Source organism: Peromyscus eremicus, chromosome 2 (genome assembly GCF_949786415.1).
Source record: "Peromyscus eremicus chromosome 2, PerEre_H2_v1, whole genome shotgun sequence".
Classification (NCBI taxonomy): Eukaryota; Metazoa; Chordata; class Mammalia; order Rodentia; family Cricetidae; genus Peromyscus; species Peromyscus eremicus.
In genome coordinates, this window is record NC_081417.1 from 110,249,696 (window position 1) to 110,272,266 (window position 22,571).

At 40.6% G+C, this 22,571-nt stretch overlaps 1 protein-coding gene across 3 annotated transcripts in view; it reads left to right on the top strand.

Moving 5' to 3' along the window:
- The window catches only part of Fggy (FGGY carbohydrate kinase domain containing), a 404,108-nt gene that overhangs the window by 71,574 nt on the left and 309,963 nt on the right, over positions 1 to 22,571 (top strand). For all 3 annotated transcript variants that reach the window (XM_059254544.1, XM_059254546.1, XM_059254547.1), the window contains exon 5: positions 4,913 to 5,001. In XM_059254544.1, coding sequence (XP_059110527.1) covers positions 4,913 to 5,001 — 89 coding nt within the window. The remainder of the gene's footprint in view (positions 1 to 4,912; positions 5,002 to 22,571) is intronic.

The following is a 22,571-nucleotide window of genomic DNA, read 5'->3' on the forward strand; positions in this document are numbered from 1 at the left end:
CTGTGGAGCATGTGTTAGCCAGCCCAGGCCCAAAGCCCCCTCTTCCTTCTGAACCCTGTCTCTGATTAGTCATTAGAGACAGATATATAACCACACAAAACGCTATGATAAAGTTATGAGGCTGACTCACCAGGCTTTGGTATCAGACTCATTACATTATTGTCATACATCATATTTTTAATTACCTTTCCTTTGCTCATATCTTTCTCCAGCTCCAGTGTCTAGCTTTAAATTCGTTACGTCTCCGGAAGCTCTTTTTCATGTTTTCCCCTATGAGTTACACTTGTCCTTTGCCCTCTGGAAGAAGTTTGTCGTTTTTTAAGATGGATTTGGGCAGATGTGTGTAGAATCAGTATAATCAGTTACAGTGATGGAAGAGAGACTCTCAGCAAAGGTCCATGTGAGCTGGGTTTGCATCAAGGATAGAAGACTGAGAAGGAGAACAAGTGGGGAGGTCAAACCATACAGAGGCAAGAGCCCAAACAGAGGCATGGAACCAGAAGAGCAGAATGAGTTGAGGAACTTAGCGGGGGGAAAAAAGGCAGCAAGGGTAGACTGAAGGTTACCAGAGAATCCTGGAAGATGATCCTAGAAGGAAATCCTAGGAATCTATGAGTGAGCTGGAGTTAAATAGAGGCCCAGGAGCTAGGCTCAGGACTGAGAGTGGCTAGGCTCTAGGCCACAAGAAGCTGTTGAATGTTTTCAACAAAGGAATGAATTGTTAGATCTTAGCTTTTAGAAAGATGCCTCTGGTGCCACAAATCCCAGTTTATTTGCCTGTCTGCCTTGAAGCATTGTTCGTGTTTGCTCCCTGTCTGCCGATGGGAGTCTGCAGCACACAATAGTTTCTTTCATCCCAGGAAGGTATTGGTTGGATTTCTGCATGTTTTCAGCATCATTTTCTGTTAAGACTGACATTGAGGATTGGGCTTCCTGAAATATCTCACCTCTCTGGGCTGCCAGCCCATGTTCAAATTTCAAAACTTGAATATAGAGTCAGGGTTAAGTTTTTTTTTTTCCCATGGGTAGTTCTAGAAAATATGATCAGTATGGAACTTGGAATGTGTAGGCAGGATCATTTATTGTATGTGAAGTTAGGGAGCCCTGGTCCCTCCCTTTCATATATACCACAGATAACCCAGATAGAATTTCTTTCTAATTAATAATAAACCAAATCCAATTTTTTCATGTAGCCCCTGCATTCTGGTGCTCTTTCTATAACTGTGTTGTTCCCCATAATCTCCCTCAACACTTAGAAGAAGCAGAAACCCCACACCTTCTAGAGACACCACGGTAGGATCAGGATGACTCTTCTTTGCTCAAGGCTGTCCTGAGTCCTGGTCTTGAATCTTAGGCATAACTTTTCTGCCCCTCCCCTTTTCAGAGAACCAAACCTATGTGAGTTTTGAGTAGTAGCCTCTTCCCAAGAAATACTGTGGCTTTATGAAGTAATAAATGAGAGAGGATGAGCTGTTTTCCTTGGTTGCTTTCAAACCAATAGATTGCTTAGCTCAAAAGACTGCTGCTGGAATGTAAAGCCTTGAGTGCCAATTCATACACCGCAAATCACTGCTGAATCTTTGTTTCTTGAAAAGACTAATTTTTGTCAGTTCCTTGGTATCTGGAGGACAGAATGACTTAACAGTTTCAGCATCTGAAGCTCCTATTTGATGAGACACAACTGAAGTTGACCTGTGTGGAGAGCTTGCACTCTGTGCTCTCTAGCCTTTGCTCATGCATGGAGGTTTGGTTAAGTCCAAAGACGTTAAGTAAGTCACCCAAGATTGACATGGGAATCTCTGAAATATTTTTGGAAAAGTTTAGAGCTGTTGTTGTTTTCCGCTCATGTAAAGAATGGCGGAAGCTTCATCAAGACATTTCCAAAGGCCTCGATCCCACAGCTCTGCTAGGAACCAAGATGGCTGTGGCTACACAATGCAAGAAATGAGCCCTCACCTTAGAGCAGACACCTTGGGTGACTTAGGGACAAGCTCTTGGAGTCTAACCCTCAGTTCCTACATCTTTAGGTGTAAATATTATATATTGCCTTCTCCTTTTTGAATTACCTCAAGAATCAAGGGAGACAGAGTATGAGGACAGTGTTGTACATTATGGAAAGAACAGGGCGGTAACTGTCCTGAGGTAGGTTCAGTGGACACAAGAAGATAATTAATTCAGCAAGTCTTTGATTGGGACTTCACTGACTGGGAGGATGAAGGACAAAGAAATTTCCATGTAGAACTAGGTAAAAATCTATCTTCATGGACAAATATGACAATTGATGGCAAACACTTTTATATCCCATAGCTCAATGGGAGAATTTTATGGGAGCCTCTGAGCCAGCCAGGCTCTCTAACAGTTGTCAGGCTTCCAGACACATCCCTGTCACTCAGACTCTTCCCCTTCCCTTTGTTGGCCAATCCACAGATTTTGCATTTGTAGAGAAAGCAGGGAATATTTGTTCATTTCTCTACCATGACCATGTGCATTCTTTCTAAATTCCTTTTATCTTTTGAGATTATAATATAATCACATAATTTCTCCCTTCCATTTCCTTCCTTCAAAACCTCTTAGATATCCTTCCTTGCTTTCTTTCAAATTCATGGCTTTTTTTTCATTAAGTGTTTCTACATACATATATTATATGTGTATATGTATTCCTAAATACATAAACACAACTTTCTGAGTCTATATGATGTTACTTGTAAAGATGCCTGATGCTTTCTAGCGTGTTGGTTCTGGTTCTTCATTCTATGCCGAGGATAACTGAGGTCTCTGGGTTTGGTCCATAAAGCTGGTCTGACCTCAGGAGGAAATGCTCACTCCTACCCTGGGACATTGCCAAAAGCCTTGAAGCTCTCTTAGAGATGTTCTCTTGGATATCTTTGTCCACAGAAGCCATTGGTGTGGATCCAGGCAGAAGGCTCATCATGTAGAGTCGTTGGTAACCCTACATAAACCCTAACAGAAACAGTTGTTTTCTCAGCTCAGGATGATTGTTTGGCTTTGACTAGAAGTAGTGGTTGATCTGTAGTGGTTTGGCAGTTGGGCATGGTGACTGGCCTTGCATAGTTGGAACTAAGGAAGGAGACTGCCTTCTCCCTGACCACCAACTGTTGCAACCACAAAGTACATGGAAATAGGTTTTTGAGAATATCTAAGCAGCATACTGGTAGTTTGACTCACATAATTTCAAAGGCTGCTACTTTCTGGTTGTGACTTGTTAAGTGTACAGGGTTATAAAAGTTCATAGCTGTGTTAGGCATATTTTGTAAATGGTAAGTTTTGTTTTATTTGATCTTAAGATGTATGAATAGGTAAAAAGAAATTTAGGACCCACTTCTTCCTCAGCAGAGGCTTTCGCATACATGGTAACAGAATGGTTGTAACACTGTGGCTTTTACATCTGACTTTTCAATGCCCTTATTCTAATAGAACCATGTACTGGAGACAGTTCTTCCACATGGATTTCCAGTAAGTAGGGAAACCCCAGAATCTGAGGATAAAAATATGTAAAAGCCAGATATGTGTCTGTAAAATTGATGTAATAACTTCTAGCGCTTTTGTATTGCTCAGAGAGGTCAAGTCACACAGGTGGAAAGCCCACTATAACCTATCAGGACAGTCACAGAAGGGTACAGGAAGGAGAAATGAAGCAGTCTATCTAGTAGTTCACTAGGTTTTCATTGCACCACACAGGTACAATATGTTCATTTGAAGCTGGCATCATTCCCTTTAGATTCCCCAAATAACCCTGAGCCTATGATAAATTCTTTTTTAGTGTCTTGTAACAAAGAATAATTGAAAGCAAGAAGACATAGTGAGTTGGGTGACAGGTAGTCTTTCTTGCTCTGTTTTCTGTCATCTTTACATTCTTCACCTCGAGACGCTTCATCGTTTCCAGTTCACTGCGTATCTAGTTTCATTTACAGGCAGAACTTGAATGGCTTCATTTCAACTTTGATTTTAAAATCCTGGGAGAAGAAACGTGCTTAGCTTAGCTAAGTCACATGTCTATTGCCGGTTTAATCAAGTGCTTATCCTGAGAGGACTAGAGTTATGGGGTGTCCACTCAGCAGCTGAGAGTCCACTCAGTCTGCTGGAGGAGAGGTATCCTGGTGACTGAGGCAGATGAAACTATTGACCTCACAGAGGTTCCAGAGCAGGAGAAATGAAGGATGTTACCCTAATAATCATGTGTGTGGAGGTGTGGAAATGATCATAACCTTAAGTAGGAAATCTTGGAAACTTACTCCAGAGATTAGTTGTAGTGTTACCCCAAAGGACAGGAGGACATGAGTCCTGGGAAGGAGCAGAGTAGTAAGTGGGCAGTGAATTGTTCAGACAGAATTGGTAGGGGAAAGAAACGCCCAGCAGCAAGGAAAAAAAAATCTGGCTATTTGGCAATATAGAATAAAATAAATGTCTAAAACTGTTCCAGCAGTTGTTTGATTTGACTGTGTGCTGGCTTGGGTTGCAACTTCTTTGAGTTGCCTTTGGTACTAGTTGGTATGCGGAGAATTTACATGGCAAGGCACATTTAGATTCCTTAAGTCTTTAGTACAGTTTCTCTCCAGTGCAGAGCTGTTTAACTTCTTATTCTTACATCCTCTTGCCTTTTCCAAGAAGCTGGGTTGTATATCCACAGAGTGCGCCTTCTCCCTGTCCAGGTTGCAAAAGGGGACAAAGGGGAGATTATGATCATTTTTGGAAGGATCAATAATTGCTATGTTTTCTTTCCTATATAAATACTACTTTTATACCACACTCCCACAAGCCCTTGAACAGATGTTTTCATGAACATTATTGGCTCTGTTTTTGTTTTGAAAAATTTGAAACATTTTTGAAAGAGGAGAGGAGTTGGGGAAAAAAAAATCTCATAATTGATTCTAATATATATTTAATTTGGCAGAACTTGAGAGAGACTTGCTGGGACAAGGCGGGACATTTCTTTGATCTCCCAGACTTCTTATCATGGAAAGCAACAGGTGTCACAGCACGGTATGTTAATTACATGTTGGATTTTATTTGTGTTCTTCCAGTCCTGGGTGTCTGTATATATATTGTTTTCTTAACTCCCTTTGACTGGATGCACTGTTTTTACATCTGCATGTGATTTTGCATACTTGAAACATCTTGAATCTATCTTCTGCCTCCACTGCACATGCTCATGTACCATTGTCCCCTATCTTGCTAGAAATGTGAGTATCCAAGGTGAATACCATTCATTAAAATTGGACATATTTGAAGGAGATGTTAAAATTCACAGGGTACTACAACTCTATCTGAAGGTGCCTTCTAAGTGGCAAATTAAAGAAAGAAAAAAATATACTGTAGAAATTAAGGTAGGAAGTACGTGCAAGGAGGTGGATGTTAATGGAATGCATGTATTATGAACTTACATCACTTTTTATGGAAATATACTAGTATTATCCCAAACTACAGCAGTACCTATGTTAAGTCAGTGGTTACATCTGAGTAACTTACAAATTTTAAAAATAAACTCTGTACCGCATGAGAATACTTTTACAAAATACTCATTTACTGTGATGTTGTGGCTGCTGTAAGTGGGTAAGAAGAGAGAGCTAGATGTGAAACCTCAACATGGCAAAGGGATGGTCATTTTGACCTCATCTTCAAAGTATAATTGGACTTTTTTATTGGACTTTCTTTTGGGACCATCAGCACCCAAATAATGACATGGAGACTTATTATTAATTATGAAAGCCTGACCTTTAGCTTAGACTTGTTCCCAACTAGCTCTTATAACTTAAATTAACCTGTTTCTATTAATCTACATTCTGTTATGTGGCTTTTTACCTCTCCTCCATTCTGTGAGTCTGACTTACTCCAAGTCTTGCTGGAGTCTCTTGCTCCTAGATTCAACCCTTCTGAGTCCCCTACTCTGCCCAGAAGTCCCGCCTAACCTCTCCTGCCTAGCTATTGGCCGTTCAGCTTTTTATTAAACCAATCACAGCAATGCACAGTGTATGGATATCCCACAACATCAAAGGGATGTGTGAAAATGATGGGTCTTCTGAGTTGAGAAGGAATTGGGATCTAGACCAGGCAACCTCTGAGGACAAGAAGCAGCTGGAAAGAACAGAGAAGGCTGTATAAATTGAAACATGCTCCTGAATGGATTATGTAGGCAGACATCATAGCTGAAAGTCATCACCTTCAGAGGGGCAGATCCCCCTCCTTTCCTTAGTGAAGCTCAGGAAGAGCAGAGAGCAGCAGCAGCTCTTCTTCTGCGTGTTCTATTTGGTAGGCTTGGGACCTTTCCTTGGGGTAAGCTGGTAAGAGTGATAGTTCGGCACAGGGCCCCCCAGAAAGAGATAGCAAAGGATGCATTCCACAATTTCTTCATTCTTTATGTCAACCTCCCTCTGTCACCCCAGGGAAAGAATCATTAGTTAGCGGTCCCTCAGAGTGGAGCTGGTCCATGTGCCTATGATGATGACCATGGCAATCTTTAGTTCTCCACCCTGCTTAATAGAGAAGGCTGGAGATCTGCACTTTGCCCTAACTAGTGCAGCTAGTCACACTGAAGTCCAGTGTGTGGGTGAAGTCCTCATCCTCAGTATTGCTTTTGCTTTTTTTTTTTTTTGGTTTGGCATCATCTAAAGCTATTTCTGGGAGGGCCTTTCCTTAGTCAGTCTTTCCGCTTTTATGCAGTCATGAACAAAATGTTATATTATTTTAGCCAAATAGATTTATTAATCAAATCATTGCTACTAAGTTCTGTGTTAGCAGGGCTGAAAAATGAAACCAAGATGGAGTAGCATCTGGGATCATGGCTTGCTACTGCCACGGCCACCTCCCCCTTTTTGTCCTCTTCCTTCTCCTCCCTCCTTCCCATCTCTCCTCTCCCTCCCTCTTTCCTCCTCTCACGCTTATCTCCAACTTTCTCCCTTTCAGTTCAGCTTAAGTCTTTGAGTTTCTCACTGGTTCTTCCCAATGACTTTGGATGTTGAGCATACTCATTTCCTGCTAATTCTGACACCAGTGCATGGGCTTTCAGAGGCTAGCCCTGACTAAAATGAATTCCATAGCATGGCATGCTTACATACACTATGGTCACACTGGGATGCGTGCTTCTTAGTAGTTGTGCGACCGTCAGCATATCTCTTCTCGTTTTTGAATGTCACTATCTGTATTTTTAAGTTGGGATCATATTCCAGTGCGAGCTTGTGAGAGTCCTATTGAAACTATTTTCCAAACTAGCTCTTTCATAACAAGCACCTGAATCATTCATTGCATTATTTGTATGGTAAGTGTGTTTGTGAACCTTTGTGTGGATGTCTAAATTTGAAGTTGAGTGTTTTCTTTGATGGTTCTTTATTTTTATTTGTTGAGACAGAGTCTCTTGCTAGACTCAGATCCTGTCAAATTCTGGCTTGTTAGTTTTAAAATAATTGACTGTCTAGTTCTCTCTTTCTGGCAGAGTCTTTACATTAAGTTCCAGTGCACAGAAGTCCTAGTGGTCTTACCATGTTCCGTCTACAGTAAATAAGTTGTCTCTGCAGGCCTAGTGTGCTTTGCTCATCTGTGAATCCTCTTGTAATTAAGTGAGAATTAGATACTGTGGATAAATATGCAGTGTATACTATTAAATACCAAGGCATTTACAAACAGAAAGTCCCTACTGTCTGTCCCATCTCCTAGAACAAGGGAGATGAGGCCTGAAATGGAATGTGTCAATGCCAAAAGAACTCTGGACAACAGAGCAGGAACTTGGCACCCTACAAGTCAAGGAGAGGTTCAGTTTGGTGTTCATTTGGCTCATTCATGTGCTTGTTTTGGGTGGCTTTGATGAAGTGAGTGCCAAAAAAGCTAGAGGGTGTTTTCTTTTTTGTTATTGCAGGCTAACAAGGATTGAATTTCACCTGGTCTAAAGGTTACAAACTTGTTTTTGGCAGTAACAGTGTAAGAAGGTCCCGCTTCCGTCTTCCTCCTTCTCCCCCTGAAATAAAGTGGAATTTTGTTGTTTTCTTCCAAAATGCACTGAGAAAATCAATACTGGACCTGTGATTGATTTGTAATTCATGTCTACCCTTTCTACTGTATTAATGAGAAGTTACTGCTACTTTAATAATAATAATGATAAATGATTATCCTTTATCAAGGGCCTTTCTTTTATCTATGATAAGCATATTGACAAATGTTAACTCCATTGGTACTCAACAGCCATCTGTTCGAACAGGTGGTGTTAGTACTATTTTGCAATTTAAGAATCGAAATCGAATGTGTTACTAATTTGCCACATTCTTGCCACTGAGTGGGTAACTGTTCAGATCATGAGAGATGGTTAGTCAGAAATGTGAATAATAAAATGGTTCATAATCAGACAAAAACATATTCATATGCATTCATATATTTGTATGTATATATCCTCTAAAGAGATTTGAGGTACTTTTAGTAAATGGAATAAAAACAGGGCTGCATGTATAGCCATCAGTCACTGGATCAATGCACAGAAACAAACAACAAAGAAAAGAGAAACACCAAAACAGTGATTAAAACATTTTAAAAAGTCAGAAAAAAGAAAATATTAATACAATGATTGAGTTGATGTTGAAAACTTTGTAGAAGAATATGTTTCTTTATAATTTTGTTTGTAAGCTTCTGGGAGGCCAGAATGAAAAGGGAACATGGGCAGCCTCACAGAAGCGATGAATACATGTAGCTGTCTGGAGACCTGGAACCTTGTCTAACTTAGTGGATCTGAGAGAGAACTTCCCCACATTATTAAAGGTTCACGATAATCCATAAATTATTTATAAGTATGTTCTATTAATTCCATTATAATTTCAAATAAGCACTTAAAAATAGTTTTAGGTTTACAAGAACATTGTGAATATGCACCAAGAGTTCTCAGATGCCAGATGCCAAATTTCCTGTAACTAATATATTAGTATATGGTGTGTTTGTTATAATTAAGGAACTGATGTTGACATATTATCATTAACTATATTCTTTGGTCAAATTTCTTGATATAGTGTTATGTGACACTATTCTTGGGAGATATGAGCGAATGACTACTCCCTCAGATAGGGAACCAACAGCAGACCAAAATACAGATACCACCGAAGTCCAATTTGATGAACCAGTGAGTTTGCTGCTAGGCACTTGGAGGAATGTGAGTGATGGATTAGTTACAGGAGCACAAATCACTCAAAGACAGCTGTATCACAAAACTCCACCCCAGATGGGTGTCAGCTCACCAAATCTGCCGAGTTTGCAGGCAGTTTGACAGGTTGGAGAGTGTCTCTTCCAGGCAGCTCAGCTGGTTTCTGCCTTTTCCAATCAGCTTTGCTGGTCTGAATGTTTTAGGTATTTAGCAACGTCTCTCAGCAGTCCCTACTGCTTATATACGCTTGGAGAGGGAGAGTCCTAGTAAACCTGGTCAGTTTCAGGGGCTTCCTGAAGCCTTTGTGTTGTTTGTTTTTTGAGATTAAGGAGCTTCCCTACAGGATAGAATGTTTCACCTCCCCTTGAAACATCCTGCATTATGACCTTACCTCCAAGGTAGAAGATTTTATACAGGTAGAATTTGCTACATGACGCCTTCGTTTTTAATCTAAACAGCCTTTCTTGGTTCCACAATACTGTATTGATTGGGCACATCTTTTTTAGCTTCCTTTGGCTGTCCTAGTTTATCAGACTTCCTTTGTTTTGATAATCTTGCTATCTTTTTTTTTGGTTTTTCGAGACAGGGTTTCTCTGTGTAGCTTTGCACCTCTCCTGGAACTCACTTGGTAGCCCACGCTGGCCTCGAACTCACAGAGATCCGCCTGGCTCTGCCTCCCAAGTGCTGGGATTAAAGGCGTGCGCCACCACCGCCCGCCTCTTGCTATCTTTGAAGCATGTAGGTCCTGAATATTGTGGGATTCTCCCTTTTAGAATTTACCTTATGTTTTTCTCTAGATGAATATGGATAGAGTCTGTTCTGAGTAGGTAACATAGCATTATCATCACTGTCAGTTCTGTCACCCTGTTGGCTCTTGTCTCACCTGCTCTGTGTTGTGTTGTACTCTTTGGGATGGCTCCACAGTATGCAGCCCACACTTACAGAGTGAAGTATTTTCCTTTAACTCCTGGAGGGCAGAGAAGCTGCCTATATCATTGTGAATTATTTTGTATTGGAGAATGGTCTTTTCAGTTCACTTGTTTTTATTGACTTGAGCCAAAAGAAGTGGATGATAAGGCTTTTCAGGGTCAGGAGAAAATGTGTGTTTCGTTCAGAGGTTATGTACTACGTTGTCTGGGACATTTGTATACTCTTAAGGGAAAATGAGGCTGAATTTTCTAAAACTTCAATGTTATTTTCTTTTGTATTTGTATACTTTTATTTTCTTCTCACTTCTACAACATTATAAAATTCTGTGTAGGTTCTCACTGAATAGTCTTTCTCCTATTTTAAAGATATGAAATTATGGTCTTTAGGAACTGGATGTGGTGACTCATGCCAGTAAATCAAGTCCTTGGGAGACTGAGCCAGGAGGATTGCCATGAGTTCAAGGCCAGCCTGAACTACACAGTGAACTCTAGGCCAGCCTGTGGTATAGGATGAGATTCTACCTCAAAACACTAAGAATAACAATAACAAATCCCTGTAATCTCCTTTAAAATAGTATCAAACTTTTTTCTAATTGGATTAGTTCTTTGTGTCTCTGTGCATTGGGTTAATAAAGGATATTACTGTATTGTTCATTTTCCCATGATTCCTTGCTTAATTTGTTAGGAGATGGTTGTGGTTGGACTATTGATCTGTAGTCAATTTATAAAGTAATTTCTAGCAGCTCAAAGGTAGCAGCGTTATTTATAATCTGACTCTAGTTTTTCATTTAATAATACCTTATTTTTGCTATCAGTATTAGGTGAAAATAATACCCGTGTAATATTCTAATCAGTTAATATACCTATATCCAATGTCAATTTTTTTAGGCTTAATATGGGGTTATAATAATTTGAATCCTGAAGTGACCCCATGGCCCATATGCTGAAGGCTTGGTCTATGGTCTGGGTGCTGAGGGGGAAGGGTAGAGAACCTGTCGGTGGTAGAACCTAATAAAAGACAGGTAGCTGTCCCTTTAGCAGGGATATTGTGGTGCTTTCTCTCTCTTTGCTTGCTCGTAGCCATGAGATGAGCAGATTGCCCCACCATGTGCTTCTTCCTTGATGTGTAGCAATGGCACAGGCCTACAGCCCATGGGGATAAGTGGTTACAGACAGTAACTTCTGAAACCATGAACCAAAATAAGCCTTTTTCTTCCACCAATAGTAAGAAAAAGCTAACCATCCCAGGGATCTTCTTTTAATTCACATTTTCTTATTAAATGCGACCTGATCACCCCAAAGCACCAACCTTCTGTGTAACTGCAGGGCCATTTATCACTTAAGGCAGTTAAAATTAGTCTTCATTGTTGGAACCTCTTGCAGGTAGGTATCCTGCTGTTGAAGGTTTTGAGTGTCACATTGGGATTCTGACTGATAGCAACATCATACAAAGAACATAGGCTAAAAAAGTATGAAAAGCTACCCCATTTGTTATCTTAGAAAATACCTGCTTACTTCTAATGTATAGAACTTTGATATACTGGGTAGATAATAAAGCTCAGAAGTTCATGGTGAATGCCATCTGCATGTTCACGTGTATGTATACACATATAGCTACTGGGCAGGGTGGGAGACTACACATACCAACTCCAGCTTACATATTGGACCACATTTAGCAGTCTGGATACAAACCTGCTCATGTGTCCCCACCCAGTAGCTCTGGAAGTGATCTGGCCACACTGGGGCATAGGAAGTAGCATTAGCTTACTGATGGCTAGGCATGCATTACCACCTTGTCTTTAACACAGTGACTCAGAATGTGGTCTAATGTGGTCTCTAGTTTCTCAGTGATCAGATAAATTTTCTTATCCTCTTGTAGAAAAGTATGAAGATAGGGTGTGAGGTCAGCTGTGTATGCTGGTGCTACACAGAGGGTGCACAGCTTGGGTGGAAATCTCCTCCACTCTATGAAGGAGAAGCTTCCACACTGAGATCTGTCTCTAGTGGTGTGTTGCAGTCTGTAATTTTTTCTTAGTACTTGTCTTCCTGACTTCTTTTTGTGTTTGCATATCTGAGATAAGACATTATAATTAAAATAAAATTATCTTATTATCTTTATTGAGATGTAATTGGTATACTATGCAATTTGCCCATTTAAAGTATACAGTTCAATGGTTTGGGTATATTTAATTATGGTATTCTATGGCATATAATTTCCCAAGTATATGCTATAGTGGTACTGATTATATTCACAGTGTTGTATAAAATGTCACCATTTTTTCCAAAATTTGTTTATCATGACAAACAAAAACTGTCATTGATATCTCCTACTGCAGCTTTTATCAGCCCCCATTAACCTTCAGTCTATTTTCTGTCTGTATACATCTGCCTGTTCTATATAGTCTTTGTACATTATTGGCCCTTTTATGTCTGTATTATTTTGCTTCATGGCATTTTCAAGGTTTAAGCTCATTGTTATACATGCTTGAATTCCCTTCTCTTTTATGACTAGACAGTAATATTCAATTTCACACATATTGCATTTGCTTGTCTCTTCATCTGTTGATGAGCATTCTGGGGAACACTTGCTTGGTTTCTACCTGTTGGCTCTTAAGAGTCATGATACAATGAATGTTGGCAATTTAGTTTGTTTTATGTTGCTCTAATCTGGGACTAGATAATCTGTAAGTAAAAGAGAATGTGTTTTAGTTCATAGCTCAAGTCATTTACTCATCTTCTGGTTAGGGCCTCATGCTGTGTCAACCATACAAAAGAGCCCAAGTGAGAAAGAGTGGAAGCTGACCCACTGCATAAGATCCCATTCTGTTGATCTCTAAATCATTCCCTAGTCTTAGAAGGACTAACCCATTATCAAAAAGACAACAGTCTGTTCTTGAGAGTTGTGGGTGCCATTTGTAGCTGAAGTTTTCCTGGTCCTGCCTGGCCCACGGTCAGGACAAATCTCTCTCACCCGCCAGTCCCGCAGCCACTTGGACCCAAGCAAACACACAGAGACTTATATTACTTATTAACTGTATGGCCATGGCAGGCTTCTTGCTATCTAGTTCTTATATCTTAAATTAACCCATTTCTATAAATCTATACCTTGCCACGTGGCTCATGGCTTACTGGTATCTTACATCATGCTTTTCATGGCGGTGGCTGGTAGCATCTCTCTGCCTCAGCCTTCCACTTCCCAGAGAATCCTCTCTCCTTGTCCTGCCTATACTTCCTGCCTGGCTACTGGCCAATCAGCACTTTATTTATCCATCAACCATCCACAGCAGAGAGTGCTGCCTCTATGACCCGCCTTCCCACTAAGACTCTCTTTCTTAGAGATCTGCTATCTCTCAGTACTGTAAGAATAAGAACCAGGCTCCTAGCCCATGAACCTTTGGGACCAACAATGTCAAAAATGTGACAATTAGTTTATAAGGATCTGTTCAAGTACCCGCTTTTCGTTCTTTGAAGTACCATCTTGGAGTTGAGGCTGGTTGATGAAGAAATTCTGTGTGTAGCTTTTTCAGGAGCCAGCTTTCTACTTGCAGCTAAGGAGAATTCCGGTTTCCTCACATTCTTTGCAGCACCTGTTTTCTCTCCTTTCTTTAAAAAAAAAATAGCCATTACAATCAGTGTAAAGAGGTCTCTTGTTGTGATTTAATAGTCTTTTTAAATCTTAGTGCTCTCTGGTTCAAAATGAAATTGACTGAATTTTGTTCATGGTTGTTAGTAGGATGTTTTGGCTAGACCTTGAAGGCAGAAGCAGGTATTCATGATCTGTTCTGTGCTGATGCATTTTGATTTGCATTGTTTTATGGTTGTATTGAAGGATGATTTCTCAGAACAATGCTAGATAAAGCAGCCCTTCTAAGTTCTAGGAAGAATGATTCAGTCTTCTCCGATCAGCTTATTCTTGAATATAGTTAATAATGCTGAGAAATGACCTGTAAATACGAAATTTCATTTACTCTTATTTTTGGAAGATAAGGAAGATGTTTCTACTTTCTTAAGAAGATGTATAACCCTATGTCTTCATTCATGAGTAATAGAAACAATTAAAAATTAAAAATAGCAAAGCTATAAAGGTTGATTCTCTCCTATAAATAAATCTAGAGAAAGTCTTTGGACTATTGTAAGGGTCCCATTAAGTCATTACCGATATTAATTCTTTTACAGTTTTTATTTCTCTGTCTTCAACTCTGAATTCATGCTTGAGATCACTTAATGGTCTAGAATGTTTTTGTGTCCATGATGAAAGGATGGCGTGGGTACATATGGTGTGCCACACAGCTGAGCTAGCCTTATATGAATGATCTTCCTGGGAGATCTGTGTAACACTTGTATTTATATATCACCGGCCAACACCTAGGTTTATGGTCAAAACTAGCCAGAGAGAGGCTTCTGGTACCTTTCTACCCAAATAAACTTGGAGTTTTCTTACTACTAAAGAAAAAAAAGCTTCAGGTGGTGGTGGCACATGCCTTTAATCCCAGAGGCAGAGCTAGGCAGATTTCAGTGAGTTCAAGGCCAGCCTGGTCTACAGAGAGAGTTCCAGGAAAGGCGCAAAGCTACACAGAGAAACCCTGTCTTGAAGAACCTGAAAAAAAAAGAAAAGAAAAAAATGACAGTTGCTATTGGACAGGTTAAAAAGAATTACAAAACTATCATTTCTTGGTAAATTGCATTGATCAGTGTCCTAGATATCAATTTATAGTATTTCTATCATAATCACAGAGAACAGTGTATATGGTGCTTATGGGGAAGATGATAATGTCTGAAGCAACTTTAGCTCAGTTTCTGTTATTCCCTCATCCACTCATCCATTTACTTTTGATCTGTAGTAACAGAGTACCCATGAGATACTAATTAAGTAGTTAGAAGCTGCACATTCCTTGAACTCTTAAAATTCATATAAGTAATGGAGCCAGGGGCTTCAGAGATATCCTAGTGGGTAACAACATGTGTTTTTCTTGCAGAGGACCTTAGTTTCCAGTACCCATGTTGGGTGGCTCACAACTACCTATAACTTCAGCTTCAGAGGATCCAATGCCTTCCTCTAACCTCCATGGTCCTGCACTCATGGGCACATACCTCCACACAGACACATAGTTAGAATTATTTTTAAATCTTTTGGAAACATGAAGTAGAGTCAAATGGTCTTTAGCTCAAACTGTTCACTGATATTATTCACCTGGGTGGCCTTGGGGACATATTTAGTCCCCACTAATCCACTTCTTCTTACTGAAGGACAAAGCATCAGTTTGTTTTACATAGAAAACACAATGCGATGGGTAGGAACTCTGGCAGTTTTATCTCACATCATGGTATATGACAAGGAACATCTCCATTTGTCCTTACTTTAGGTCAAATTTACTTACTTATTTTAGTATTATATTAAGGCAAATTCAAACTCAGCTAAGTAGCTCATGTGAGGGAGCAAAGTGTGAAACTTTCAGAAACCAAATAAACTTGTTTGATGCACCCACCAAGCTCTCCAGTTTGGAAGTTCTATCTTAGCGTCTTTAGCGAGGCATTGAATGAAAATAATCCAGTACATCAGAGCTATTGTTGAGTGTGTAGACATAAATAGGTATGTGGATTCCTTTTGCCAGATAGCTCAGGGGCTTAAAGTCTAACAAGAGTAAGAAAACAGACTATACTGGGCCAGACAGGGGTGTTGGGGAATATTACTTTAAAGTGTGTGACTTTTGTTTATATTGCATTTGTTTAACTCTGTGAAGTCTGTCTAAAACACCTGATGGTCTAATAAAGAACTGAATGGCCAATGGCAAGGCAGGCAGAGAGACTATATAGGAGAAATCTGGGAGGAGAGATCTAGGAGCCAGAGAAGGAGGAGGACTCCAGGGGCCAGCCACCCAGCTACACAGCAAGCCATGGAGTAAGAGTAAGATTTATAGAAATAAGAGAACAGAAGAAGCCCAGAAGCAAAAGGTAGATGGGATAATTTTAAGTTAAGAAAAGCTGGCTAGAACTAAGCCAAGCTAAGGCCAGGCATTTATAATTAAGTATAATCCTCCATGTGTGATTTATTTGGGAACTGGGTGCCAGGCCCCCCCTAAAAATAGTAAAAATCCCCAACAACATAGGGGCAGGAAGGGCAGTGAAGATTAAATGTCATGCCTTCTAATCCATGCCTAAGAAAGCCCAGGTTCTTGAGAACTTCAGTTTTATTGCTGTCCTATGTAGATACAGGCATCTCTCCGTTTCTCTGGGTACATGGAAGCAGGGAGGTCAAGGTGGCTTCTTTCAGTGTTTAGAAGTAGAGCAAATCCAGATGAAAAAGGTTGAATAAACATCCTCATATTTGCCTTGGGGTAGAGTTGCCATGTGTGACTGCAGTTACAGTGAGGTACATCCTTTTTTGAGACCCACGAGTCTGACAGTGTTTGGTTGCTAAGGTTCTTCCCCAGGTTCTCTGCTGCATACATCTAGACATAAATTTTGTGTGGTTGAAAGATGATCGCCAGCATGACGGTAATTTCCCAACTGAGCCACCCTATAGCTTTTCCTCTACTTAACCCTTTATCTTTTGAGGTGTTGAATCATCGTTAGAATTTATTTCCATTTGCTCTTTTAATTTTTAAAGTGGAGCAATCTCAGAATTTGGTTCCTAATTTACAAATAGGTATGATGGTATAGGCTCTGTTGAAAATGTTGGAACTGTGAACAAGACACTGAAAGCAAATGTATTTACCTTGAGGGTGAGACCAATAGATGATCAGTAAGGTATTTGCATTGTAACTTAGTTAGGGGTACCTTGAAACCAGGTCTCTCTCAGAATGGTTATTTTTGTAGACTCTCAAATTACTGTGTTCCTAGGGTGGACCCCTCTGCCAGTGGACTATTTCTTGAGTGATAATTGGACCTTTGGATTATGTTGTTCTTATTATTTTATTCTGGTAGCTTTCAGACTCTTCCAGTGTGATTACAGGTGTCAGCATCTCATACTGGAGTCCATGACATAGCAAGGTTCCCGCAGTGATGGGACACAGGATGCAGAAAGGATGTGTCTGGGAGCTCTAGGGACTTATCTAGTACCATGGGTCCTGACTTTCAGTTTCCTCATCTGTGAAGTGCAGATGAGATGATTTGGTGAGATGGCTCTTTCCCGTGGGAATAGCCCATTAAGTCCAATCTAAGAATTAGACCTCTGGGATCCACACTCCTGTGGAAGTTCTGAACCTTCCTTCTATTCTTTTTCTTCCTCTTCGGCTTAGTTCCTTTTTAAAAATTAATATACCATCTTTTTGCTATGTTCATTTTCCTTTTCTCTCAAGGGCCTTTGAAGAAAATTTTAAATGTTATTAAGAAACTGCTGTCAGGAAACCCTTTGTTCTAAAGTCATTTAGAAGATTGCTTTCAGTTTTGTTAATGCAAAAAAAAAAAAAGTCAACCTGTATTTTTACAATGTGCCAAACACTGCATTCATTAATGAAAACTGTCAGCTTTGTTTATTGCCCAGGTCTTATTCCTTTCAGAATTTGAGCCCTCTCCCCAGGCTTTCTAAACAGTCTTCAGCTCATCCATCCTCCCAGGTTCCTTACAGTTTTAACCCTTTCTGTTTCTTATCCAGCAAGGTAGCCTGTCATTTAATGTATTCCAAAGACCACTTTCACCTGTTTCTACTGCCTTTTACCTCTTCCCCAAACCCCATCCTTGCTTTAGAGTCTGTATAAATTGAGCTGGAGATAGTTTCAAAGAGGTGCTTGGGCTTTTCATTAACATTGGCCACCCATCGGCTTGGGGTTTTGCTCTGCAGTCTCTGGAAGTCAGGTTGGCTAGAGTGGGGTGGGGAAGGAGGCTCCGAACTAGATGTGTTCCTGGCGGCTAGCCCTGGAGACTTAGAGCTCTGAGCCAACCATGAAGTCATTTTTGAATTTAAGGAGATGCACTAAGCCAAGGCAGTGTCTCTTAAGTTGACAAAGGAAAAGCTGCATGATAAGCAACTCTCACTAGGAGCTCGGTGAAGCTGGGAGATCGTAAGTCTAGATTGTGCTGAGGAAACATGGAGAAGGATAGGTTTCTTTTCTGCTGTTTGCAACTTCTCCTTTCTCCCCTGTCTTTTCTTCCTTACTTCTTTGGCCAATTTAGCCTTGCAGTCTGGCCTCTGCAGTGGCTTGATGTGAAATTTGAGAAACATATGTAGTTTTCTATTTCAGGAAAGTGATCTCAGGGATTGAATGTGGCTTTTTTTTTTTTTTTTTTTTGGCTGTTAAGCTCTGATCTTGCCCAGTGTGGTTTTTTTGATGATGGGAAAGAGGTTTCGAAGTGCTTTTTATCAGAATTTCATGCAATAAAACCTTAGGATTGCTTTCTTTACCTTGGCCCCCTATCCCCTCCCAGGCCCACGGCACAGTGTCATCTGTTCTGTTGAAGTGGGAAGAAACACACATTGTTCCCATTACAATGGCCTCATTGCTACTTGCACACACACGGAGAAAAACGGCCACTGTGTCTATCCATCACAAAAGCTATTTTAACTGTAGTTCAGTGGAGGACTGGGGGTCTGTGTACTGTTTTACAGAAAGGAAAAGAGATCCTTTAGGGGAAAGTCTGCCTTTGTTTTGTTTTGCAAAAGAGACAGACTCCTGGCATTTCAGTTAGAACCATCTCCTGTGAGCTGTGTTTCTCTCCTCTGAGTGTCTGCAACAGAATAAGGCGTGGCCCGGGCTTCTGAGGAGCATCTCAGCCAGTGATGAGGAAAAGGCTGTACAAGTAGGGGTCTATCCATTAATGTGACTTGCTTCATAAACACAGTGGTGTGCTTTTCTGTCTGGATATCCAGAGAATGCCTGCTGAATTAACAGGCAATAATGGACTGTAATGGAAGTTACCATAGGACATGCTAGGGGTGGAGAGAGACAGACCTGTCTACACCAGACTGGATGGTCTTAGGGGGAAGACACAGGAGAAAGCCAATGGAAGGTTTATCCTGTGGAAAGGGAGCTACATTCTGGGAGATTGAGCATTTGTCCTAGGTGGTCCTGATAGTGTGCCAAGGACGTGTTCTGGATCACAGAGCTGGGTCCACACCTAGGAATGCCTCTTACTGTGATCTTTCTTGCAGGGAAGAAAGGGTGAAATTTCTAGTTCTTTTTACACGATACTCAAGTTTACTTCCTTTGATGTCTTGTAGTGAATTGCCTCTAAGCCCAACATCTTCTCTCCTGTTTGTTGAAACCATTTGGAAAGGTTTAAGGGATTGTCTGGCCATGGTGCAGGTGGCATTCAGTGAAACAAATGCAGACCTTAAACATCACATAGTATAGTCAGTTCCTGGTGGGGGAAGGTTTGGCAAATGTCCAAGTTGGAGTCAGAGCCCTTCTGCCCAAGTGTTTCTGATCTCTGACTAAAGGCACCCGTATCCTCAAAGCTAGGGTGATTTTGTTTATTTTTGCTTTTTTCATTATAAATAAATATTCATTCTTATCCTTGGTTTTCTGTTCATAATCCGGTATTTCCTTTTTTCTATAGAGCCTCCACATACAAAAATCCCGACTAGTCCTAAAAATCCCGACTTTGCCTTTGGGAAGTACTGTGAAAGCATCCTTCATGGGAGGAAGGAAGTGGGCTCAGGGATGAGCGGAGTTTGGATGCCGGAGTGAAAAGCCACCAAATGACTTCACTGTCCTTGCACTCTATTTCCTTATTTGCTATCATTGCGTTGTTTGCAGGTTGGGAGAGATCATGTGTAGAAAGCTTTTAGTCCAACAGGATGAGGATTGAATGCATACTGGTTGCCTTCATGGCTCTTATTGCCAAGTAAGGCTCAGGTGGCTGGTGCTTGATAAGAAGGCTGGACATAGAAACATTAACCTTCAAGAGGTTGTCACTGCATGGACATCATGCGATCTACATTTAAACCTACTTGAGAGACAGTGAGGTGGCTCAGCAGGTAAAGGTATTTGCTGTCAAGACTGATGACTAAGTTTGATCTTGTGAGCCTGAGTGATGGAAGGACAGACCCGACATCTTCCTGCGAGTTGTCCTCTGAGTTCCACGTTATGTGCCATAGTGATGGTGACTCTCCCCAATAAATAGATCAATAAGTAAGTAAATAAATTAACAAATTTAATAAAAAATTAAAACCAATGTTATGTATTTGTTTCCCTGCTGTCTGTGTTGATCAGCCTTTTGTTGCTATAGTAAACCCCTGAGTTAGTTTATAAAGAGAAAACATTTATTTGGGCTCACATGAGCAGTTGGCCCTGTTCATTTGGGGTGCAGCAAGGCAGCACACTAGGAGTATCAGAAGAAAATTGTTTGCATCACAGCTGTGTGTGAAGGACAGAAATGAGTTAAAGATTTCCAGTTAGGAGCCATCTTGTAGGAGTTTCCACCACTGTTTCCTAGTGCTAAGTTAGAAACCAAACTGTTAAACATGCGGGCCTTTAGGAAACATTTAAGTTTTAAACCGTCCAGCCATTTCTGAGCACTGTGCACATAGCTTCAAATACACTTTTCATAGCACCCAAACTGAGCTGCTTTCGTCTCCCCACATTGAATACAAACATTTCTGTCATGTCCAACATCCCCCAGGCTTGGGCAAGCCAGCCTTTGTATGTCTTGTCTTTGTGCACACTGTTTTTCTCCTGAGATTAGTTGCCCCTTCTACATGGTCATCTGTTGATCATCCTTAAAGATCCACCTTAAAAATCAGGTTGTTTGTGAAGCCATTCAAACTGCACTGGGTGGTTAGAGACATGTCTTGTATTTTGGATCTGGAATTCTTCCCCTCCCCTGCCAGACCTTATGTGTTAAAGGCTTGGTCCCCCAGGGAGGCACTTTTGAGAGATGATCAACATTTAAAGGGTTGACACTAGTGTGATGCCCTCAGGTCGTGGGGGCTGTGTCCTCAAAGGCAATAGTGATTGGGAGCCTTGCAAGTCTATTTTCCTCTCTTCCCACAAGGTGAGAAGGCTTGCTCTGCCATGCACTCATTCCATGACGGCCTGCCTTGCAGCTGATCACACTGACATCAGATCTTATCTTTGTGTAATATTCCATGCATTTCTTTATATGGTGAAGAGCTGACTGACTCTCCCTCTCCATTGTTCCTGTGGTTCTAGCCTTTCTCACACTGTACTGTGATTACTTCCTGACATACTTCATCTTGAAGCTCGGAAACTCACTGCATGATTTGTTCTGATTTGTTCACCTTCATTGCTGTTTATTCAGTGTGCATGACATCTGTTAGACAACCTGGACCAGCAGGTTCCTGAGATGGTGGACTAGAGGGGATCAGAAATAGTAACAAACATAGGAAAGTTGAGGTCAGGAGGCCTTGCCCAACCTATGTCTTATGTGAAACAGTTTCCTTCCTTCCTTCCTTCCTTCCTTCCTTCCTTCCTTCCTTCCTTTCTTTTTCTAAAGAAGAACAGCATCTTATATACTGTTTACATGGAAAAATAGGACAAAGTCAGCAGAAAGCTATTACCCAATGGGACAAAGTTAGCATGATAATCAATGTTGTACAGAAGGAACATAGGTTATCTCAAACGTACACAGTGGCCTTAGGATTGATAACCTCCTTTGGGAGGAAGGGTTGGCTTCTGAGGGTTCAGAGTCACAGGTTCCCCAAGGCCCTGGCCCTAAGCCATTACTGGCCTTGCCAGTCATGCTCCTGGTTTTATGGTTCCATGTCCATACATCTGTGCCTAGGTAAGGCCTTGGATTGGCCTGGCTCCTAACAGTTAGATGCTGAGAAATTTGGAAAGATAGCTTGGAAAGAGTTGTTCTTTTATATTACTGTACTTAAAAAGACATACTTTTGTTCCAGAAAAGCTATATGGTATATAGGTTACATAGAATTATATTTTGCCATCGTGGATTTTCCAATTGAAAAAATGTTTTGAAAGCCTGACTGGTCTCCTACTTGGGATGGCTGTAGTGTGTATCTTTGTTTCCCTACTTCAATCATCTAATCAAGCAGATAGTGTTTTTAAACAGTGTTTTATGTATATCTTCCTTGCTATTCTATAATGTGTGTGCAGGGACTATACAGCTCTGTCCCCAATTGCTGTTATATTATGATTTGGTGAAGCACAGACCACACTTATGGTGATGGTGCCATTAGAGTGTAATTACTGGAGCTAAACATTTCCTATTGCCTATCATGTGTTTGTAGTTAAGATGAGGTTTTTATAAGACATATAATTAAAAGAAAATTAGTCCCTTTCAAAGTAATAAAAGTTATTGTAAGCTTAGGTTAATTTCTTATGAGAAGAACACAGTAAGGGGATTTAGTGCAGTCTGAGTGCACAGTGTCTCTAAAGTATGTGAGTGATGGCTCAGGCCTTCACATGGACTCACTCAGTGTGAGTCGATGGCTCATCAAGAGCACCTACATTCAGGGTGAGCACTCTATGGGGGCACACCATTTGTCTTCTATAGTGTGTGTGTGTATGTGTGTGTGTGTGTGTGTGTGTGCATGTGTGTGTGTTTTTCTGTTCAAATGTGTTTAGGCATACACATCCCTGCCATTGTGT